This window comes from Mesocricetus auratus, unplaced genomic scaffold (genome assembly GCF_017639785.1).
Source record: "Mesocricetus auratus isolate SY011 unplaced genomic scaffold, BCM_Maur_2.0 Super-Scaffold_4256, whole genome shotgun sequence".
Lineage (NCBI taxonomy): Eukaryota > Metazoa > Chordata > Mammalia > Rodentia > Cricetidae > Mesocricetus > Mesocricetus auratus.
Window position 1 is genome coordinate 38,728,039 of NW_024429182.1, and position 23,986 is coordinate 38,752,024.

A 23,986-nucleotide genomic window follows, 5' to 3' on the forward strand; every position below is an offset into this window, starting at 1 on the left:
CCCGTTATTTTTTAATTTATTTCACAATTATCACAATGATACAGGAAATGAATCAGCCATTTGAAACTACCAGAACCACTTGAGGTTAGACACTCTGAAGAACGACCCTGAAGTCCCTCAGTCCAGGATGTTACACTGTGTCTGCAAAGTCAGAAAACATAAAATGGAATGGCTTGTTTTTATTTTTACTTTTTACGTGTATATTAATGTTTTCCTGAATGTATGTCTGTGTGTCTCATATGTGCCTGACGCCCAAGGAGACCAGAAAAGGGCATTAAATCCCCTAGGACTGGAGTTACAGGGTGATGAGACTTGAACTATGGTCCTCTGGAAGAGTAGCTAGTTCTCTTAACCTTCTCTTCAGCCCCCATGAAACGACTCTGAAACTATAATTTATATTCAGTCTGTTTTCTGGTGATGTATTCTGAGCCAATAGGTCTAATTGTTCCTCTGGAGGGAAACGTTTAGTATTCTGCGCCATGCTCAGAAAGTCTGGAAACAGTGAGAAGAGGGAATTTATTTTGTTTCACTCAAGAACATTCTGGGCATACTACGTGGAAGTGTAAGAGCTGCTCCACAGTTAAAAATAAGATTCACCCACTTCTTCCCTTCCCAGCACTGTGGCAGCCAGCTGTCATGAGGCAGGTGCAGTGTGAGCAGCTGCCAGTGGACACAGACAACAACTTGCTGAAACTGGCGAGTGTTTCCTGAATACAATTTAGGGAAGGGTTTGGAATTCATTTCCTGGCAGTAGACAAGGACATTTCAGGTCCAGTCAAGCAACTGATTTATGTGTGGAAAGGCCTCAATTGGGAGTGCTGGACATTCTCGATGACAGTTCCTGCCTGGAAATCAGAGAGGAAATACTAAAGAAATAAAAGTCCTGTAGCAAGGAAACCTTAGTTTGAGGTAGCCTATCTTCAGGGGATCATGAACACATCATGAAAGGCCTGCTTTGTCAACCTGTAGTGATATCACCAGGTACCACTGCAATGGGCCCTTGAGGACAAGATGGAGATCAAAAAGAAACCCATAAACTTGTTCTATAATGTGTTCAGGTAGACATCCTACTGGTCGACCTTCCTGTATTTGTCCAGTCATGAAGCTTCCTTGTTCTGTGGTCATCATCTCAAGTACAGTTAGCCCATACCCTGGAAGTCCTGCAGGCCACAAAGGGAACAACTTCCCATAAGCTGCAGAGAGGACTGGACACATTATGGAATTGAACTGAATCCTTTTGTCCTCCCGTGTTGACATTGTATCAAGCAGGCAAATAGTCTTAGGGGAGTTTCATCTTAGGGACACTCTCCTTTCAGCATCTCCACTGAGATCACAGAACTGATGACCCCATGTGTGAAACTCATATGGTCAGTAGCCTGACTAAATATATCTTAGATGTCTAGCGTGTGTATATGTGACAGTTGTAATTAATTAAATACAAATTCAGTTAGCATTATTTTAATGAGTTTACCTTAATTTATAATTAAGGTCCAATTCAGCTATTGAAGACTGCAATTGCTTTCCCTTTCAAAAGTATTTGGGAGCCTTGGCATAGTTGGGAACCACAGATAAAAATATCGTTCTTCATCATTCTGTAAATTCTGTAAACTACTGCAAAAGCTTTCTCCATAATGGAGTAATAATTCTGTCTACATTAAAATTTTTGAGGTACAATTTATACAACATAAATTTACCTACTTTTAAAAGAATATAATCTACTGATGTGGTGAATTTACAATGCTGTATAATTATCACCACAATCCATCTTTAGACCATCTCCCCTAGAAGACCCTTTATACCTACTTATAGTCACTCCCGTTTCCTAACTCCAGCCCCAAGGAACTAATCATTGTTCTGTATCTATATATTTTTTATGACTTTTTCCTATAAATTGTGCCTTACAAAGGACTAAACAAAGTAGTGCTTGCCATCTGTGTGTTGCTCTTTTGAGGAAACAGTTCATACGGGTGGTTGGAATATGCTATGTTGGACTTTGCTAACATCTTTCTTTAGTAGCTCTTAGCTGCTGACTCCTGAGAATGACTGATACTCAAGCTGGGAGGTGGTGGACATCCAGAGATACTGCCAACACTCTGTAGAAAGCTCTCATTATATAATGCTGATCACTACATGTTTTTACAGATGTACAATAAAAGCACTGGGAAGACATGCAAATGCACCCAGAGGAGCAAAGATGGGAAGTCAGTTCATGCAGGATGGAAGGACCAGACACAGCTGTGAAATTCCTGGTAGCTTTATGACACCCAGAAAGGTGAAAGAAAACCCCCAACAGCCTGTACCTGTAAATGGCAAAACAATGGTTAGAAGAGTGATGAAATTATCCTTTGTGTATGGAAGAAGACATTCCCAGAAGCCATGACACTCCAGGCCCTATGAACTGTTCCCCCAGGAGGTCTCTGAAGTCCCCCAAATAATACAAGTTATTGATATTGCTGTTGAATGCCCACTAGAACTAGGCGATGAGTCCCTACTACTGATAGTAATATAGTCCTTACTATAGGACATGGAGAAATACAGCTGGGATGAGCTGTAAGCTTCTCCCTCCTGACCAACTTTCATGGCAGCAGAAGATACTGTTCAAACTGCTGGAGGAAAATACCATCAGCAGCTCTACCTATTTTGGGGGGAGGGGGTGTTGCTTGCTCTACCACCAATATGCCAGGCAAAATGGACCCACCAATGCAACAGTAACATGATTGTTGCAAATGCAACAACTGCTTTCCTATTGGATTTGAGACCCATGTTACAAGAGGGAATTCACATTTGGTACTGTAAATGTAAGCTAGGGAAGTCATAGGACCTAGTGGGGAAGCTACTGTGGCTTATTATTATACTATTATTATTATTATTTTATATTTATTGTTTACATATGTCCTAGATACATTTAGGTCCTTATCAGGTGTGACTTGGAAATTGTTTTAGCTAGTCAGTGACTTATTATATAATAGCTAAGAAATCCTTTATATGGAGAAGTAACCATGTGGTCGGTGATAGAATTTGAGTCCTGAAGCTTACAGACTACCCACTACACTTCTTTGTAATATACTTACGGCTTGTGAAAATATTAGAGTGTTTAGAACTAGGAAACAGAAAGACCATATAATTGAGCACATTATCTCAAAAAATGCGTTTGTGTGAACTGTTAACATTTTCATTTTCTTCTGTCATCTATATATTGTGGGTATGTCTATTATGACCAGTAAAGAAAGGGAGTGACTCTCTGTGGTAAGGTGAAGAAATGACTTTAATGATCTGTTAGTTAAGGTTGACTGGCAGCTTTTGAAGCTGTGTATACCCTTCTGTGTGGATGTAGGTAAATAAAAATGCTTGGAAGGAGTGACTCAACAAGAGACAATGAAACAAAAAATCAATTGGACATACCTCAAATATGGACTATAGACAGCAATCAGGACAAAATCTGAATTCTGACAGTAGCCTAAGACAATGGTTGTGTGGCCAGCATAGTGATAGGGCTTGTTTGGGTTCATTTTAGACCCCTTTTTGTGTGTGTTCCCATACATTGCTGTTGTCATCAATGAACTTGATTTCATTTTGTTCTGTAGCCAAGAGGCCACAAGTCTTTGCTTGGGTCAATCAAAACTGCACTTTTTAATTTTGTTTCTATAGAAATAGATTTTAAGATACATGTGAATGCTCACACCTGCTCTGGATGTGCAGTTTCATTTCTCGTCTTTTCTCTATTTTTGTGTGATAGAATCAGTTCCTGCTTTAATCTTAAGCTAAAAATGTTTTTTTAGACTATTCAAAAGTATAGGCATTATAAAAATTCTGTCATTAAGCAAAATCCTCCAAAATAAAACAAAACAAACCACATAACTACTTAATGAGCTAAAGACTACTCATTAGATGCCCTACATGGCCAGAGGCCCTCACACCTGGGTCGACAGGAGATTCACCTATGTTGTGAGTATGAACTACCAGCTTCCCCAGTTCCCTAGGCAAAACTCCACTACCATGAAAAGCATGCCAAGGCAGTTCCAGGAGCCATGAAGTCAGGTTTCAATGGTTCTGAAAGACAAAGTCCCTGCGCCAGTGCACTGTGCCCCGTGACACAGCTGGGAAGATGGCTTACACCCAACCCAACAGTGTGGCACCACAGACTCTTAGGCACAGCACTGTCTAAATGTCAGGGGTGGCAATAGGCATCTACATTTAGTGAAATGCTACCTTAGGGAGCAAATGAGAGTGAGATTGAGAGGTGAAAGGAAACAACAGAGTAAATTTAACGGTATAAGAGAGCTTGGGAGTAACTTAACAATTAGCCAACGTATTTCTTCTCCTATTGATTGTGTCTGTATGGGTTAGGCAGGTTGCAGAAACTCAGTCTTTGAAAGGTGGTTAATGGAGATAAAGGGGCCCAGGAAGGCAGATGTGTCCCTTCCTGAGCCTGAATTAGAATTCAGGCTGCCTAAGAACATCACAGCCTCCATTTCCACCCTTTTAGCCTTCCCCAAATCTTGGCTCTAATGTGGTATCAACTTTTACTTCCTCTGATGCTTATGTTTTTGCAAGTAGGTTTATGTAAAAGAGTTATTCTACCCACTGTTCAGTCCAGCTGACTAGTCGGGTTTGTACCTAAGAAGAGGAGTGTGGTTTGAGGAAAGAAACAGGATAGAGACAGAAGTTAGAGTCAGGAGGGCATCCAGTGAATAATGGGATCCACCTTACTTTTATTGCTCAAAGTTCTTATGTACCCCTACCAAAGGGGGAGGCAAAAGAACTTCCTTACCAATGATTCAAGACATAATTACTTCCTTAATCCTCAAAGCATCCAGTAATCACACCTTAGATCAAATCTCCTGTTCTGGCCTTGAGGATCAAGACATTTAGTGAGCACACCTTAGATCAGGTATACTGTTATCTGTGAAAGACATCCAGTGATCAAACCTTAGGCCAAACATCCTTCAGTAGTCACACCTTGAACCTTTAGATTTTAGGTCTTTAACCTTGAAAGAGCAAGGATAGGGTTTAAAGTCTCTGACCATAAGTCAATAGGAACGGAGCCACTTCAATGGATCCAGACAACCCACCCCTTTAAACCTTTGAATTTTGTTTCAGAAATGTAGTCTTTTTTCATAACCCCAGATGACCTAACTTTCATCAATATCTGTGACACCATCAGGTGAGAGGAAAGATTGTGAGGCCTCTGTTAGAGTGGTAGTTTTGTTGTAACGTCCTCTATGACTCCAGGAAATAATCCCTTATGCTGTCATAGTTGAAGTTATTTCCTGTATAAAATTCCTAGAGATGGCTGTCTCCATGCCTCTTCCGCTGTGGTTCCTGTAGCTGCATCAGTCTGACTGGTAATTTGTTAAACATGCAGATTCTTAGATTTTTACCTCCAGCCTACTGAAGCCCACTCTAGGAGTGGGGACCATTGACCTGCTGTCATGTTTATAGGTTAAGAATGCTGGCCTAGGTTAGTAGTTCTTAGCCTTGGCTGGACATTAAAGTCTTTGGATGACTTTTCTAAACTATCAATCTTAGACCAAAGACTGATTGAAAGGACCTCAAGTCAGATATAGTCATTGCTGTAGCTGAAGGCTCCCAAAGCTCAAAGTGTTGGACTGTGACAGCACACCTCCAAACCTGTATCCTGCAGACACCACTAGGTGTTGCTATAATAGAGACAAAAAGGCATTTCAAGGAGATATACAGAGTGGAGGAATGTCTTTGATAAGAGGATATTCTGTGATTTTTATCTGAGTGCATTTGAAAAGTGTTCACTTTCAGTTTATTACATTTTATTCAAATAAATTTAAATGATAAAATGAATAAGTGTTGACATGTGAATACAGTAAACCACCAGTCATAAGAACAAATAAACTGGGCTGGAGAGATGGCTCAGTGGTTAAGAGCACCGGCTGCTCTTCCAAAGGACCCAGGTTCAATTCCCAGCACCCACACGGCAGTTCACGACTGTAACTCCAGTTCTAGAGAATCTGACAGACATATATGCAGGCAAAACCTCAATGTACATTAAGTAAATCAATATTTTTTTAAAAAAGAACAAATAAACTGCTACCATATACAATGATACGGCTGAGTCTCACAATAGACTGAAGAACCGCAAATCTGAACACAGGCTGTTGGTGTCGGTGGTATTCTCTTCTGGCCTCTGAGGGCATCAGACACATATGTGGTAGGTACACAAGCATACATGCAGGCAAACAATCATACGCATGAAAAAAAATCTTTTAAAAACTGACCAAATTTTTGAATACTTTGCTATATTTATCTTTCTCTTCCTTAATAACTCTAGAAGTAGGAATGTAGCCCTCAGGAGGAATAATTGTTATGGGCGTGGTCAGTGCTGAGGGTATGTGAGATCTCTCCCTACAATTCCCCTTTTAGTCTAAAGAAAAGATTTAGATTTGAAACAAAATTAGATTGTCTCAAACATACATACAAAGCATATATACATAAAAGGTGATAAACAAATTATAATCTACCTGTATCCTATCCTAAGGATATCTATCCCATCTAAACCCTAAACTTATCTGAAAGAGATGCCCAAGTCTGAACACCTCCTTCCAATCCCAACCCTAAATAACTGAAAACTAACCAAAGCAGGCATAAATTATCTTATAATAAAGGGGGGTAGTATTCTCAATGATAACTTCATGAGATCCTGTAGGAAGGAAATGTTAGTGTACCCAAAGAGTCTGGGATGTTATGGTATAAATTCTACCCAAGCCCTCTCATCTCCCTCCAAACCCTGCAGCATCTCAGAAAGTCTTCCAAAGATGACCCCTCACCCAGAGATGCTCAAGACCATTCCCACAGGGTATTTAAACTGCCCCCCAGAGAACAGACTCATGGTTTTTCCAGTCTCCCTTTCCTGTCTCCTTTCTTGGGGGGTGGAAGGCGGTCTGGGAACATTGTATCCATTATATATGGGCTTTCTAATTCGGTTTGATTTGGTCTGATTTGGATAGCAATAGGCAGAGAGGCTTATCGGGGTGTAGAAACTTTTCATCTGGAGGTTCCACCGAGGAGGTTGTTTTTCCCCCCATTTTCCCAGGACCACATGGTGGGAAAGCACCCTCTCCCTCACACCTGATCTCTAACAGGCTTAGATCTGCTTTCAACTGGGTAAGCTGAACTTTCCAAGTCATTGCCTTAGAGGGCCGGGCCTCCTGTGATTTTTTTGGGGTGTCCTGTGAAAGACATGGCCGTGCCAGGCCCCCTATCTGTTAGTGGGACAAGGATTTACCTTGTCCAGTGGGAACCCTTCTTCAGAAGACATTATACTCAAGGGATTCTCCCACACCCACTCTGTTTTTGACCCAAGGCCTACCACAGTGGACGCATTGCGTTAGGCTTTGGGTTCCTGCATAGACTTGTGAAATGGGCACCTGCCATTTGAAGTCAGATCCCACTTCTGACACCAGACATAAGAGGAAGATTACCATACACAGGATAGGGATGTCGTATGCTATTTTCTTAGGAAGAAATCATTTACCTGAGAAGCTGAGAACTGAGGTCAGCTCTCTGCTGGTCTCCGCACCAGGGTCCTTCTGCACACAAGGCAAGTACCCCATCACTAAGCTGCATATACCCTCAGCACTGTGATCTCTATCAAAGCTTTAGTTTGTTTTGAATATTTGCATGTGTACAAAGCCCAATTTCTGCAGCAATATATCCAAGAGACGGAATTAGCATAGCAACCCTCTGCTATCTCTTCCTCACTCCTCAGATCTTGTAATTAATCTAAGAACTGTCTGCTCTATTTTATCTGCAGGGAAAGACCTCGCTCTTCTACTGTCGGTGAAAGGAGGCCAAATGCATCCCAGTATATTGAGTGAGATAAGAGGAATCTGTGTATAGCAGAGGAATCCGAAAAATTGTGCCGAGCTGCTCACCATGAAAATAAGCCGTATGTGAAGGGCATTTAAGAAGAAGAAAAAAAAAAGTGTTAGGGAAAGGAAAACTAGAATCACTCAGCAGAATGTAAAAAACTCTTGGAAAGAAGCCTGATCAGAAAAGATGAGAAATGGCTCAACTGTGGCTTCCAAGGCACAGACTGGGTTGGGTTGGGGGCTTGATTTTAGGGAATGCATCTTAAGAACATCAAAAGCAAGGGGAGATATCTGAGGCAGACCTAGAAAAGCATTTGAGGATAGCCAAAGTCTTTGATCAACTGCAAGTATATTAAATGCTGTCAGAGTTTCACCCTATCCAGTCCCTTTGTGCCATTGTGTCCCAGTCACTTTGATGTCATTCTGTGGGAACTGAAAAGAATATATAGGACAGTGGTGGTTTACTTCAGATATTCTTTAATTACGTTTTGTAGCTATCTCTATGGACACGTTGCGGAATAATGCTGAATGTAAAAGGAACTTCATCCCCTCGGTCACAAAGTCTGTCCCTGATGCTCTAGGAGGATCCATAGAAAAATAAGACAGTCTGTCCTCTCGCAGAGTTTACAGTTAGCTGGGAATCGTGCATGAGGTGTTTGGTTACTTGTTACCTAGTAAACCTCTGCTCTTGTAGCCTGAGCCGCTGTGCTTTCTCTGGAGTCCATGTCATCACTGCCCCAGGACCCAGTGACACCTCCATTCTTCCTGCTCCTTGACGTATTGCTGCAGGAGCAGCACAGGTACCAACATTGATCTCCAATGCTTACAGCAGTCACCCATTGGGAGCCGTTCCTTTCCATCAAGATGGAATGGAATTAAATGAAAGAGAATTTAAATAAAAGAAGCAAGCTCTTTGAGGGTTAGGATGTGAACCTTGGTAAAGTTGTTATGTGTCATGTGTCAAGCCTCGGGTTTAAATCTTCAGTAATGAAAACAAAAGCTCTACATACTGACGTAAAAATACTCTTCTAGATCTTCTCCTAGATTAAAGCCACAAACTCATCTTCTATTTGTTTCTCTGCATTAGCACTACCTGCTATGTACCCAGGAGGGTGTCCTAAATGGTTATACCAATGGATGTCATTGCCCTTTTCACTTTTATTTGGATATAGTCAATGGGATTCTTGAAAGCAGAATTCCTCCCCCCCTAAGTTTTTGGGTAATGTGCTGGCTGGTTTTGTGTGGTAGCTTGATATACGATAGAATAATCAGAGAAAGAGGAGCCTTAGTTGAGGAAATGCCTCCATGAGATACTGCTTTTAAAATATTTTCTCCATCAGTAATCAATGTGGGAGGGCTCAGTCCTCAGTGAGTGGTTCTATCCGTGGGCTGGTAGTCCTGGGTTTTATAAGAAAATAGGCTTAACAACCCTCTCTATAGCCTTTGTATCTGCTCCAGGGTCCTGCCCTGTTTGAATTCCTGTCCTGATTTCCTTCAGTGACTGACTACATTATGGAAATTTAAGTCAATTAAACCCTTCCTTCCCCAACTTGCTTTTTGGCTGTGGTGTTTTGTCACAGCCATAGAAGCCCTAACTAAGACAGGTGGTTTGATGGCCCTCTACACACAGGCTTCTCTATCTTCCAGCTCTGGGATAGCTTTGTTATTGCTCCCTTGGGTCTCATGGTAGGAGTGGCATTACATTGTTATTACATACTGCTCTGATGTACCATGCTTTGTGGATTGCTTATACTCTATTCAGATCCTTATAAAGACTGTTGACATAGAACACACTTCTATAAATGGCTTTAGGACATTCAGCATTGAACTCTGGATTTGGTTGACCATGTATTTGAAGAACATAGAACTTAGAGGTAAGTCATTTGGGCACACATAATGCTTGAAATATGGCACCATCATGACTTAAAAATTTCTGTGTGAGTGATATGGAAGATGGAAGCCAACATGATATCGATGGACAAAACTGTGGGACTGTCACTGGTGAGCATGACAGTTGTGTGGCCCATGACATTACCTGGTTACTTAGATGGTCCTAGCTAATGGAGAAAAAAGGAGGAGTGAGCTCTTGGTTTCTAGTTGGGACTGTAAGTAGAATCAGAAAACCTGACTGAAGGGTGAGGGCTCTTTCTACAGTCACAGGTGGATGACAAGTATGAGGAAACACTGGATCTTCTAGAGTATCATTGCTCATGAGACTGCAAATGAAACAGCCACTCCAAGAGAACACTTGGTCAGTGCTTTTAAAGAAATAACACACTTGTCATGACCTACAGGCTTATTGTTAGGCTTTTCTCCATAAAATGAAATTTTATGCCTACCCAAAAAGCTATATATGAATAGACTTAGAAATTTTGTTAATAATAGCTACTATATACAAAGCAAGCCACATTCCCATGGGTATGGTAACACATAAAATACCACTCACTAATCAAAGGTTTGGCTGGAGATGGTTGGTACATGAAGCAACTTAGTATAAAGGCATTGCATTGAGTGAAGGGGAGGGGAAGCAGTCACAGAAGGCCACACATTGTGTAATTCCATTGATTTAACATTTCCAAGTGACAAAATCAGAGAGGTAGGAAATAAATGGATACTAGCTAAGGGTTACATAGTGAAAGAAAGGATAGGCGGGGCTGCCAAAGGGACCGCACAAAGGTAAGGCTTATACTCATCGTATTGTGATTTGGAGCTGTTGTAGAATGGCCACACACATGCACACACACACAAACATGAGAGAGACAGAGAGACAGAGATAGAGACAGAGACAAAGAGACAGAGACAAAGACAGACAGAGGACTTGTGTCGATTTCCTTATCTTGATATTGTAATACATGCAGTTACATAAAAAGCATTCATCATACAAGACTGGTTGAAGGCTACAGTGTCCCAGTCAGTATGTTTTTAAATTTATGTTTTTCGACTTCCTGTGATTCTGATCATTTTAAAATAATAATGGATTCATGTGTTAGATATTTTGTATGTGCAATAAACTCACAAGATTTAGAAGCTGAAATGTATAAAGCAGTGTACTTTGAAAATAATTTCAGTTGTATTCAGAAAATCTATCAGCTTAATGCATGTATGGTCAGGGACCACCCCACAGGAAGTAGATGGTAAGTTCCAGTGGAGGGTCTAGGCAAAGTGTAACGGGGACTGTTAGTCAGAAGGGTCGTGAATGGCTGGGGGTGGGGTGGGGACAGCTGAGCATGTTAGAGCAGGACTGTGGGAAATGTACAGTTCCTGGGGAGGCGCAAAAGGAAGAAGCAGTTGTTGAAGCTAAGAAGTTGCGGGAGCATTTGGTCGTTACGGAGAAACATGACCATTGCCAACCTACTAAGAGAGGAGAAGAGCTGCAAAATAAATACTTGACATTCCCCTGCCCTCCATCTCCAAGTTGTCACAATCAGAGAAAAGTGAGAAGACATCTCCATACTGTGACCTTCCACTAGTCAATGGAGCACAGTGTGTTCCCTAAACAGCTGGCCCTCATTCTAACAGTCCCGTCCCTGGGAATACAAGGGAGCACAGTTCTTTTTGTTTGCCTGCCTCTGTTTTTTAAAACACGGTTTCCCTACTTAAACTCAGGGTGGTTTCAAGCTGGCTTCTCATACCTCATGCTTCCTGAGTACTCAAATTACAGGATTTTGTCATACTGCCTCAGAATTCTCATTCTTTACATTGCTTTATTTTATGTGTTTGAATGTTTTTGCTTGCATGGATATAAGCACATCATATGTATAACTGGTCCTCCTGGAGATTAGAAGACTCATTGGTTCCATGGAACCAGGGTCCTCTATAAGAGCAACAAGTGTTCTTAACTGCTCAGCCCATCTCTATCCCCTCATTCTTTAGGTTGTTATCCTCAAGTCCTTCTTCTTTTTTTTTTTTTGTTGTTGTTTAGGTTTTCTTGTACTTTGAGTGCTAATAACTCTGCTTTATCAATTTTGCAAATGTTGTAATGAGGTATTTGGTAGATTGCTATGTATTTTTGAGTAAACAGAACAACACATAGCAAGAGGAGAAAAAAATTCTGCAATTTGTCATCTTACTAGAATTGCAATCTCCCTGGGGATTTTGTAGCCAAGATGCCGTGAAGCTTGTTAAAGGGTCCCAACGTCTTACTCTTACAGTTCTTTGCCTGACTGGCCTAGCAGGTGATGATTGACAGGGACTGTAAGCCTTCCTCTCAAACACTAACTTCATCCCCACTTTAGGATGCTCCTAGAAATGCTGTTCCCCAGATCTTTGCTTACCCAGCAGCTGCTGCCACTTTTCCCTCTCTTCCTTCACTGCTGGAGAAAATGTACCATTTATTAGTGCTGACGTTAGATATACTGAACAGAGAGTATATGTACACTCTTGTCAGCTTAACAAAACAAAGCAATTTATGTATCAAACTTACTATTGTAATAAAAGAAAAGTGTGTTTTTAATCATGAGACAGGTGATGAAGTGGCTTGGAAATAAAGCTTGTATGCAAGCCTAATAATTTGTGCAGAATAAAAAATATGAAAAATTAGAAGTATTAATTGTTAGCAATGACACAGCTAAGGAAAATTTGAGATATATGTCTGTTTCCTCCTATCATTGTACCACCCCCAGAATTCCTACTGGTTTTCTGTTTGTGGATACAGTTTGACTGGAGTCCTCAGTGTACAGAGATGAGTTCAGGACCAGCAAAGCAAGTATCACTGTAGAATATCTACATTTTCTAAAGAAGCTAGCAACTGAATTTTGAAACTTGTTTCATGAATACAAGTAAAGCTGAATACAACTGCAGGAAAGCTGTTGAATAAACAGCATCTAAAATAATTTCATCTATACTGACAGAGATGACTTCAGCTCACTGCCACCTGGACAGTAATATTTAGGAGATGCTCTTGGAGGCCTGCAAGCATCATAATTCTATAATAGACCACAATTCCAGGCTAACTCAGACTTAGACAAATAAGGTATGCTTTCTCTCACTTGTGGTTCCTAGATTTTATTTAGGTACATAAGACCATGCCTGGATATATGACATGAAGGCTAAAGTAAAACTGTCTGTGGGGGACAAAGGGAATTTGGGAGGGGGGTTGAAAAGGGGAAGATAGGAGCATGGGTAGGAGTGTGTTCAACATGTACACTTCTGTGACACTGGAACACAGCACCTTGAACAATGGATTTATACAATGAATTTTTTTGGAAGGCACACCAGAGCCTATCAGTGATGTGAGCTTGTGATTAGGTTTTAAATTTTTAAAAAAGATTTATTTATTTATTATGTATACAGTGTTCTGCTTGCATATATGCTTGCACACCAGAAGAGGGCACCAGATCTTAATGTAGATGGTTGTAAGCCACCATGTGGTTGCTGGGGATTGAACTCAGGATCTCTAGAAGAGCAACCAGTGCTCTTAACCTGAGCCATCACTCCGGCCCCAGGTTTTGAGGTTTTTTTTTTTTAGATTTATTTTTATTTTATGTGTGTGGGTGTGTTGCCTGAATATGTATCTGAAGAGATGGTTCAGTGAGTGATGCTCTAGTTGTGCAAGCATGTGGACCAGAGTTCAGATCTCCAGCACTCATGTAAATGCCATTTGGTTTAGTGGGCTTCCTAGAAAGTGAGAGGTATCCTCACAGCAAGCTGGATAGGTAGACTAGCCAAAGCAGTGAGCTCCAGGTCCAAGGAAGATACCCTGCCTCAATATATGAGATAGAGAGCAATCCTTAACTATGGGCTTACACATGTACATGTATACATACACATGTGCTTGCATGCATGCACATGTAAGAACACACACACAATACACATTAGCATGCACATCATATATACATTCAAAGAAAGATAAAAAGAACAGTTTATTCTGCATTATAGCTCCTTCTTCTATGTTCCTGAGTGTGTACATGTGTGCATGCACACACACATGTTCTTCTTGAAGCCTTCCACAATCTCTAGCTGCCATTGATTTTTAACAAACACAACCTTCAAGGAAGGGAAAGTAACAGGAAGTGAGAGCATAAAAAACATCTGGACATGTTTTTGAACTAAGCATCAAATTTGTGAGTGCCATTTTCCTTTCAAATTCATATGTTATTGTGTGGTGATTAGGGGGTGTGGCTTTGTTGTTGTGGGTATGGCCTTGTTAGAGGAAGTGTGTCACTTTGAGGTTTCTTATGCTCAGGATACTGTCCAGTGAGACAGTGGGCTTCCTGTTGCCTCTGAGTCAAGATGTAGGTCTCTTAGTTCCAGCATCACATCTGCTGCCATGGTCCCAGATGATAATGGACTGAACCTCTGCAACTGTAAGCCAGCCAGTAAGTAGCTCCCCTCCATGGCCTTTTCATGAGCTACTGCCTCCTGGGATCCTGCCCTGTTTGAGTTCCTGTCCTGACTTCCTTCGGTGATGAATAGCAATGCTGAAGTGTAAGCCTAATATATGCATTCCTCCCCAACTTGCCTTTGGTCATGGTGTTTCATTGCAGTAATAGAAAAAAAAAAACCAAACTAAGACATACTGTCTTTGTAGAAAAAATTAAGTCCCCTTAACAGTTTGCTTTCCATAATGGAATGTAAATTTGGCACAGCCAGCAGTAGAAACTCTATTTGTGTCTTCGGTTTTCCAAATACCAACATTTTGCTCCTGAAGCTTATAAGGGCTAGACTCATGTTATCACAGATCTGACCCCAGTCTTCCCTTTCTGACCTTCAGACTCCTCATGTCAATCAAACCAGTTCTCCTCTCTAGAAATGAAGAACTAGTGAGATTTTTTTCACCCATAAAGTGTCAGTTTAATAGTTCCCTTCATTTCACTTCTGCCAAGCAAGATACTAGCTCCTTAACTTTTTTTTTTTTGTTTGTTTCTTGAGACAGGGTTTCTCTGTCTTTAGAACTAGCTCGTGTAGACCAGGCTGGTCTCGAACTCACAGAAATCTGCCTGCCTCTGCCTCCCAAGTGCTGGGATTAAAGGCGTGCACCACCAACACCCGGCTCCTTAATATATCTTTAACATTAATTTTCATTTTGTTTTGTGTATAGGGGTATCTTGTCTGCATGGATGTCTGTGCACCACATATGTGCCTGGTACCAGCATAGGCTAGAAGAGGTCACCAGGTCCTTTGCAATCGGAGATATAGGTGGTTGTGAGCTGCCATGTGGGTGCTGGACCTAAAACTTGGGTCCTTTGGCGGAGCAGTCAGTGCTCTTAATAGTTGAGCAATCTCTCCAGCCTTTAGCATACAGAACTATAGGAAGAATGGCCTTTGGTCCTTGCAGTAACTCTGCATCTTCATCCCTGCCTTGCTGGTCTCCGTCTCTACCCCTGTCCAATGTTTGGTTTCTGGATGAGAGTCCTGGAGCCACATCCTATCAAATCCAGCCTCTGAGTGGCCTTTTAAGCACAAATGTGGCTGCATGAGGGTGTAAGCATACATTTTTAATCAAGAAAAATGGCCAGTAAGATGGCTCAGTGGATAAACGTGACTGCTACTAACCCAGGTGACCTGAATTCAATTCCTGAATCCCACATGATGGATGGAAGGAAAGAACCTACTCAGGCAAGTTGTTCTTTGATCTCCTCATGCACACTGTGGCACATGTACATGCACACACACACACACCCAGATAAATAAATATAATGGAGAAAAAAGACTGTGTGGGAAGAATTATCTTTTACAGGGAGAGCACACCAATTGGTTTTTCGCTACCTAAGGTCAGCCCTGAAAATATACATATTATAAGTAACATTGTACAGACTGAGCAGGTTGTATTTATGTATTTAAGAATATATATGTGTATGCACATACGCATATGTGCATGACAAAAATTAAGGAAAAAAAGAGGCCATGAATTTGAAAAAGTGCAAGCAGGGTTATTCGGCAAGATTTGGAGGGAGGGAAGTTAAGGGAGAAATGATGCAATTATATTATACTCAAAAATGAAAAAAGTTTTAAAACAATACATAAAAATTACTTTAGTCACCTGGGGAGGATAGAATTCATAGCCCCTGCTCCTATAAAATGAGAGGCTAAGGCGATAGTAATTAGTCCACTTCAGAACTAGGTCAAGCAATTTACTTGGAGTTCAGGTGGTGAGAGTCAGTCCAGAGAGGTTCAAACATGAGGAACTTATGGGGGTGTTTGGGGGAGTGTGTGTGTGTGTGTAGACTGGGGACCCCATCCCACCCTTCCATCCATCCCATTTTCTCCCTGTCTCATACTCTCTAGAACTGTTAGTTCCAGTTTCTCACACCTCCTTATTAGGTGAGGTGTGGCAGGCAGGGGAGAAGATGGAGTGTGGACCCTCAGCTACACGGCTGGAACTTGTCTGGATCCCTCTTGCTCCTTGCTGTCTGTCTATCCCCATGTTCTGTTTGGAATCTAAACTGAAGTTGAAGGAGCTTGACCATGGGCCTAGACACAGCCATCATCTCCCAACCCCCACCCCGCACTATCCTCACCTTCTACTGCCCTTGCGTCTCTTCGGGTGTTTGGGAATATGAAGCTTTTCTGGTCCTCTGTCCTCGAGAGCAGATTACTAGAGATGATCTTCTTCAAGGGAGACACTCTATGCAGATTTTTCCGTTCAAGAATATCATGGCAAGCCCTGACACTGATACAAACACCAGTCTGGCCAACACACCAGTCTGGCCACTAAACACTTGATTCTAAAAGGTATCTCACCATTTTTGGCAAGATATGGCGTCCAAGGAAGACACAGTGTAGAGATAAGAAAGAAGCCATCTGTATTTATTAGGCTGGGTGCTATCGGGGAAGTTGTAGCTATGTTAAAAATAACGTGATTCAAAGTTCACAGGATAAATATAGATAGCCGGGAACAAATGAGTAACGTCAGTACCGTGGGCTGTGCTCCCAGCCAGGGGATGCTGAGTGCTGAGATTCCTTTATACTTTTGACATTCCTTAGGTATTCGCAAGGCACAAAGTAAAGCCCCACTCTTTGGGATGGAGGCAGCTACAACATAAGTAAGAGCTTGTTAAGGAAATAAAAATGTTCTATTTTACGACTACATCGCTTGTTTGAGGATAATGCCAATCTTGCATCCTGTGTTAGGTTTCCATCGGCTCTTTCCTGGTACGGCGACGATGTAAAAAGCTTCTTATCATCATAGCAGGTAGTCAGCCACCCTGAAGAAGGAGAACTGAGGAGAGACTAGTCAGCACTCGGGACTCATTGCCACAACGTGTGAGCTACCTTGTTTCTTGGCTCTAGCTCTGTTGTTTTAGCTTGATTCGGTTTAGGAATTGAGCCCAAGCGTGCCAAGCGTGGCAAGCATGCACCATCCCAGGGAACTACACCCTCACTCCCCAACTTAATTTTTAAATTTCATAGATATATTGTGCACTTTAGAAAGATACCCTTCCAAAATTCCAGCCATTTTACCCGTTTTTAAGAAGGGTCTTAGTCCTTCTGGGTCAGCAGAGTCAGCACACCCTGGGGATGTATCATGAATGCACATTCTTTGGTCCACCCTCCCGACCTTACTGTACGAGGAACTGTGGGAATGGGACCCAGTGACGCCAAGTTAACAAGTCTTCTGGGAAATTCTGATGTTGGCTTGAGAACCACAGCTCCATCAGGAGAGCTAAAGGAAATAGCGCCCCCTGGAGGCTATATGGCCACAGCCACCAGAAGTAGGTAGTTGCATATACCCAGGGAGGCCAGAGGCAAGGGTCCAGCCTCGCAAGTCCTGCTTCGGCTCTCTGTACAGACTATTGCCGGCAACTTCAGAGGCTCCATCCAACTTGATTCAACTAAGAGATGCCGTCATTTTAAAGATGGGTGACCGTGGGTGTATTAGAAAATTAGTATTTACTGATCAGTTTCTCTCTTTCATTTCTGGTACTTGGCTCTCCATTGAGCAGTTTCTCAGCCTTGTCTCAAACCTCTGCTGCAGGCTGCTGGTCGCATTCTCAGCTCTTGCTTTTTTTCTATGTTTACACTGTTCAGGCAACAGCAGGAGCAGGTACATGCCTCCTGCAACTGTGCCCTTTGCTAGGAGGAGGTACTGGAGGACAGGGGCCACGGTTGAATACCTTTGATCCCTGCTAGGACACTGTGTCCTTGGTGGGAGGCCATGTGAAGATACATTCAAATGAATGCATGGATTAATACAGCCAGTAGTCAGCATGTATTAGCCGTTCTGTCTTCTTCGAGGCAGCTGTCTTCCTTCGAGCAGTTCTCAGTGTGAAATGCCCTTACATGTCCACCTTTAGGTTTTCTAAATCCCACCTGTTATTGTCATTCAGAGTGAACTGCAGACTATGGAAAGTGTAAAAGCTAGTATTAAAACCCAGCTTTGATCTACTCTTTAGGCCAATGAGTGCCCTTAAGTTATGTCTAAGTAGGTAATAGAAAAAGTACAGATATTCAATATCAAGAATTTTGAGTATATATAAACCACCAGAAGTCTGGTTATGTTTATCTTCTGTTCTTTTTTTGGGGGGGGTCTCATTCCACAGCCCAAGTTAGCCTATATCTCAGTTTTCCTTCTGGGATTACAGACACCCACTACTATGCACTGGAAATTGTAATTGATATGCCAGTTGGTGAATACAAATACCTTGTTGTTCAGGAAGTTAGGAGTTGCTCTAGAAGCAGGAAAATATAGGATGTGAATAAGATAGTCAGGTTCCTGATCTTCAAGAATTGTTTTCTATTTGGGAAGATTTGATGGAAGAGTTTGTCCTGGACACAAAAATGGAAGCAGAGGCCCTGAAGCTAAGATCAGAAGGAAGCAAAGAACAGAAGTGTGCCTCCTCCCACCCAAGGAGGACTGACCCCGGTCAGCTTGTCCCGGAGCCCAGACTGTCACAGAACAGTAAGACCATGGCCATCGCTAGGAGGGAGATCTTAGGTGAATGTAAATCCTTTTGTCTGTGCCACGACACTGTCCCCAGTGCCTGAAAATACACACACACACACACACACACACACACACACACAGTCACACACAGTCACACACACAGTCACACACACACACACACACACACACACACACACACACACACACACACACACACACACAGTCAATAAAGTGGTAAGTTAGTCCAGGAAGGACCTTCCTTCTTTCTTTCCTCTTTTTTTTTCTCCCCAAGACCTGGTTTCTCTGTATAGGCCTGGCTGTCCTGGAACTTGCTCTGTAGACTAAATTAGCCTTGAACTCAGGGATCTACCTGCTTCTTCCTCCTGAGAACTGGGATTAAAGGTGGGCATACACCACTGCAATCTTAAGGGCCTTCTTTCTGAGAATGTTATTATTGTCAGTAGTCCACACACTAGGATTGAATTTGTAAGAGCTATATCCAGTGTTCCACTCACAGAGGCAGGAGCCAGTTCCCAGATCTTTGTGGATATGCAGAGCATCAGCAGAGCCCTAAGGTGGAACTAAATATGCCGGCAACCACACACCAGAGAATGTTGTTTCCAATATAGTGATCCCTGGAAATGTATGTTCTTACCTAGATTCAGGCAGGAAGGAGTTACCTTGTCTGTAGAAAATCAAGCAGTAACAATAAGACTGATTAAAAGTCAATCTGCTTTTTGTTATCACAATGTACTTATAGTTAGAAACCAGGTCAGTGACAAAATGCACCTTCCTGCAGAGGCTGACAGTTTCTATAGCTGCCTCCAAGGCTGCCATATTACTGTTATAATTTTGGATTCAGTTTGTGACACCTTTTTGCCTTTTCTTTGCTCCAAATATGACATTCCACATGGTCTCCCTGGGGTCTTGCTTCCCTCTCCAGGGGCTGCTGCCTTTAATGGATGTTGTGAAGAGCCCCCTTTCTTCTTTTTTTCCCTCAATATATGCTTTTATTTAAATTAGAAACATGAATGCTTCACATGTCAGTCCCAGCTCCCTCTTCCACCCTTCCTCCCTTTTCCCTCCACCAGCCTCCCTAGCCCCCCACCCCATCCCCACATCATTTCCCAGAGAGGGTGAGGCCCTCCTTGGGGGGATCTCCAAAGTCTGTCATTTCATCCAGGGCCTGACCTAGGCCCTTCCCCATGTGTCCAGGCTGAGACAGTATCCCTCTATTTGGAATGGACTCCCAAAGATCATCCATACACCATGGTAAACACTGATCTACTACCCAAGGCCCCAGTGGTTTATGTGGCCTCCTCACTGACACTGCATTCATGGAGTCTGGATCAGTCCCATGTTGGCCTCTCAGCCATCAGTCTGGGATTCAAGAGCTCCCCTTGTCCAGTCAGCTGTCTTTGTGAATTTCACCATCATGGTCTTGACACCTTTCCTCATCACTCCTCCATCTCTGTCACTAGGTTCCAGGAGTTCAGTTCAGTGATTAGCTGTGAGTATCTGTCTCTGCTTCCATCAGTCACTGGATGAAGGTTCTAGGATGGCATATAAGATAGTCATCAACTTTATCATCAAGGAGGGGCTATTAATGTAGTCTCTCTACTATTGCTTAGTTTGCCTTGTAGATCTCTGGAGATCTCACTAATGTCAGCTCTCTCCTCAAAGCTATAATGACTCCCTCTATTATGGTATTTCTCATCCTGCTCTCCTCTATTCTTACCTCAACTCAACCTTCCTGCTCCCCATGTCTTCTTCTCTCCTCCTCTTATCTCCCACTCTTTTTCCTGGTTCCTTCTCCCCTCCCCCGATGTTCCCAATCTGCTCAGGAGATCTTGCCTCATTCCACTTCTCTGGAGTATCATGCATCTCTCTTAGGAACCTCCCTCTTTCACAGACTCACTGGCACTGGGATTGTAAAGAACCCCTTTTCTTATTTTGGGGATCACAGCTCTTCTCTTTACAGGTAGTCTTTCCCACAGCCTCCCACCCACTTTCTTTATCTACTGTGGTAGTTTGAATGCAATTGCACCCCATAATCTCAGGATAGTGGCACTATTATGGGGTGTAGCTTTGTTGGCGGTGGGGTATGGCCTTGTGGGAGGAAGTGTGTCCCTGTGGGGGTGGGCTTTGAGGTTTCCTATGCCCAGGATACCACCCAATATCTCAGTTAATTTCCTGTTGCCTTCCAATCAAGATGTAGCCAGTACCATGTCTTACTGCATGTTGCCTTGCTCCGTGCTGTGATCACCATGGACCAAACCTCTGCAATTGTAAGCAAGCCTCCCCAACCTAAGTGTTTTCCTTCTAAGAGTTGCCTTATAAGGTGTCTCTTCACAGCAATAAAAACCCTAATTGAGACAACTACTGCTACTTCCTTTTGAACATCCTTGTGAAAGAAGGTCTCTGGTTTTATGGAACTCTTCAGCTCACTTGGCCACATCAAGTCACTTCTTTTTTTTTTTCCAGGGTACTGCTGAAGGACTCTCGTAGTCCTGAGCATGGCAAACATGGTTCTGGCAGGCCTTGCCTTCCCCTAAAAACTTGTTAGGTTGCATCCCTAAAGCTAGTCACCAAGGTCTATTTTATTATTTGTCACTTCCTCCCCACTAAAGCTGACTGTCAAAGTCTAGTTATCAAAGTATTGAAGTCCAGCAATCAAAAGCCATCTTTTGGCTACTCTAATTAACATTCCCAATCAAAACTAAACACCTCATTCTAACTCGGAGTTTCCCCTTTTAACTTTATAAACTGCCATTTGTGTATGTGCCATCTGTGTCTCCTCTCCATCCAGAAGCATTCCTTTGTCCCTCGGGGCAAATTCTTCCTCTCTCTCCCTTGTTCCATTCCTCTTTTCCCTCATCTTCTATCTCCTGTCTTTGTTTTTTATTTCCTGCCCTCTGTCCCTCTGGGGCAGATAAATCTCCTTTGTGCTGAGAGCATGGTCTTGTGGTATCTTGTGCTGATACTGGTCCTTTCATCTGCCTTTTTATTTAAGCATATTTACTGCAGGAGAAAAAACACATTAATACAATGCTTAGTGGATAACTCTCATAGTCCAGGCGCCATCAGCATACTTGGACAGGAGAGGAATGAACTGAGCAGACATTATCTCTAAACTCAGAGAAAATTGTTTAGAGAAATAATTTTAGATAGTAATAAGCATAGTGAGGGAAATAAGGCAATGTAGTGTGGTAGAGAGCAACTGGAGATGACACCACTTAAGGCATGTGACAGAAGCCTTTCTGAAGATGGATGCTTAACCAGAGACCTCCGTGCCCAAGACTCATCAACCAGCTGTCAAATGACTGACCAACTAAACAGCTAACAATTCAATCAAACCTAGCCAACCAGCCACCAACCAACCAACAGGCTAAGCAGCCATCAAACCAGTGAGCCAGCCAGCTAGCCAGTCACCAACCAACCATCCAACTGACTAAGTAGCCAGCCAGTCAACAGGCTAACTAACCTGCTAGCCAGTCCACTAGCCGGAAAGTCCCCAGTGTGAACGTATTACAAGCATGGAACCACAAAGGCAGAGTTCCGGAGCTAATCTGGTGTGTTTCATAAATAAAAAGAGGCCAGTGCCAATAACTGACCACTGTACAAAGAGTAGTAACTGCACCTTCCTCCTGGGTGTTTATAGTTGGAGACTGCTGCCTACAGAGACCACCTGAGACTAGCCACACCCTCCTCTGTGTGCTGTACGTGATTAACATTCTGCAGTTCCAAGTTGTTGCCAAAGCTGGTACAGCTCTATCAGAGTCCCAACAGCCCACCTAACCCCAGCTTTTCTGTGTACGTATGTATATGTGTCTGTACTGTACGCCTGTGTGTTTGTCCCTCTGTATGTCTGTCCTTTTTTCCTCCCCTCTCTGTCCCTAGTCAGCGTTCCATGACCATGCCAAGCAGGACAAATTGGGTGTGGTCTCCTAGAAAAAGCCCTGATAAGGAGTTTCATTTTATTCTAAGGACTATGGAGAGCCATTGAACAAGTTAGAGAGCCAATATGATTTACACAAATGCAAGTTATATTACTTGCTTAGTTATTTGACAAATATTGAGTAAATTGGTATCTTAAAAAGATACTGAAAAGTGACTTGATGGATCCAGAGGTCTCCCAAAAAAGCTCTGAGCAGAGTCACAAGCTTGAGTTTTCAAATTTGCAACTGTAGCAAAATACAATTAATGGAAAGATGAGGGATGAATGCCACATTCGATTTGCAAATATTTAAAGTATTGAAGAACACAATAAACAAGCCTCCCCGCTCCTGTGTGCTTGTGTTCTGGACAGATATGACTTCTGGAGGACCAGCCTGTGTATCAGAATGTCAGTTGCCAGTAACATCATCTTTGATTCTCTGTTGCTCTAATACAGTACCCAAGAGTGGCTAAGGTAGGGGGAGAAGGCATTCATTTGGCACGTATTCTTGGCCCAACACTCAAAGCCACATCTAGTGTTAGACTTCTTGCTAGTAGAGTTCCATGATGGCACAGCCCATCACATGGAGAGAGGCAGGAAGTGTGTGGGAAACTCATGCCAACTGGCTTTAGAGCAGGCCCCCTCAAGACAGCATATCAACTGACTAACTCATAATTTATTAACTGTGTGAGTGGATTACTCATGTGGACAGAGCTCTAATCACCTCTCAAGGCTTCTACCTGTCTCCATATTTTACTGGCTTCCTGAGGGGAGCCGCATTTGAATCATTCTCACTCCATTCTCAAGCATGGCAGAACTTAAGGGATAATCATGATCAGATGGCAGCCCACGTGACAAGCACTGATGGAAATGTCTGCAAAGCAACTAACTGATCTACAGAACTGTCCCTAAAAGAGCCTTAAAAACCTCAGAAAGGACAATGTTTCTGAAATAGGAACAAGGTTAGGGTGTCTGATGTACTTTCGGAAAGAGGTCAATGTCTTTAGAACAAGACAGTATCATCTGTCAGGTTTACAGACAAGGAAATAGAAACTTTTGGAGGCTCAAAACTTAGCCCAAAGACCACTAAATCAGCAAGTGTTAAGAATTCTAGCATCTACACTTCACAATATTCTGCTGCGATTTGTGCAGACAACTTGTATGGGTGATCTGTTCAGAGTATTTCCAGTGCAGCCCTGGACTGCTTTCTTACATGGCAGTTAAAAAGGTATATTTTATGCACTATTACTTGGTGAGCTAGAATTCATCTGAACAAGCCAGGAGGAGCAAGCCCATAAGCAGCACTCCTCCACGGCTTCTGATGGCTCATGGTTCCCCGTTCCTGCCCTGGATCAGTGACAGACTGTGATGTGGAACAGC

The 23,986-nt window shown here is 42.5% G+C and overlaps 1 protein-coding gene and 1 long non-coding RNA gene across 3 annotated transcripts in view; one reads left to right on the forward strand and one right to left on the reverse strand.

Moving 5' to 3' along the window:
- The window catches only part of CUNH9orf85 (chromosome unknown C9orf85 homolog), a 155,771-nt gene that overhangs the window by 63,788 nt on the left and 67,997 nt on the right, over positions 1 to 23,986 (forward strand). Inside the window, exon 3 of one of the 2 annotated variants that reach the window (XM_040746484.1) lies at positions 7,787 to 9,394. The exons of the other annotated variant lie outside the window; for it this stretch is intronic. Coding sequence (XP_040602418.1) covers positions 7,787 to 7,850 — 64 coding nt within the window. The 3' untranslated portion in view covers positions 7,851 to 9,394. Of the gene's footprint in view, positions 1 to 7,786; positions 9,395 to 23,986 lie in introns of those variants that run through there. 2 annotated transcript variants of the gene reach the window in all.
- LOC121140564 lies at positions 16,576 to 17,316 on the reverse strand. The gene is made up of 2 exons (XR_005877487.1): positions 17,247 to 17,316; positions 16,576 to 17,004 (listed from the first exon to the last, which is right to left on the reverse strand). It is a non-coding gene; the product is annotated as an uncharacterized LOC121140564 (long non-coding RNA).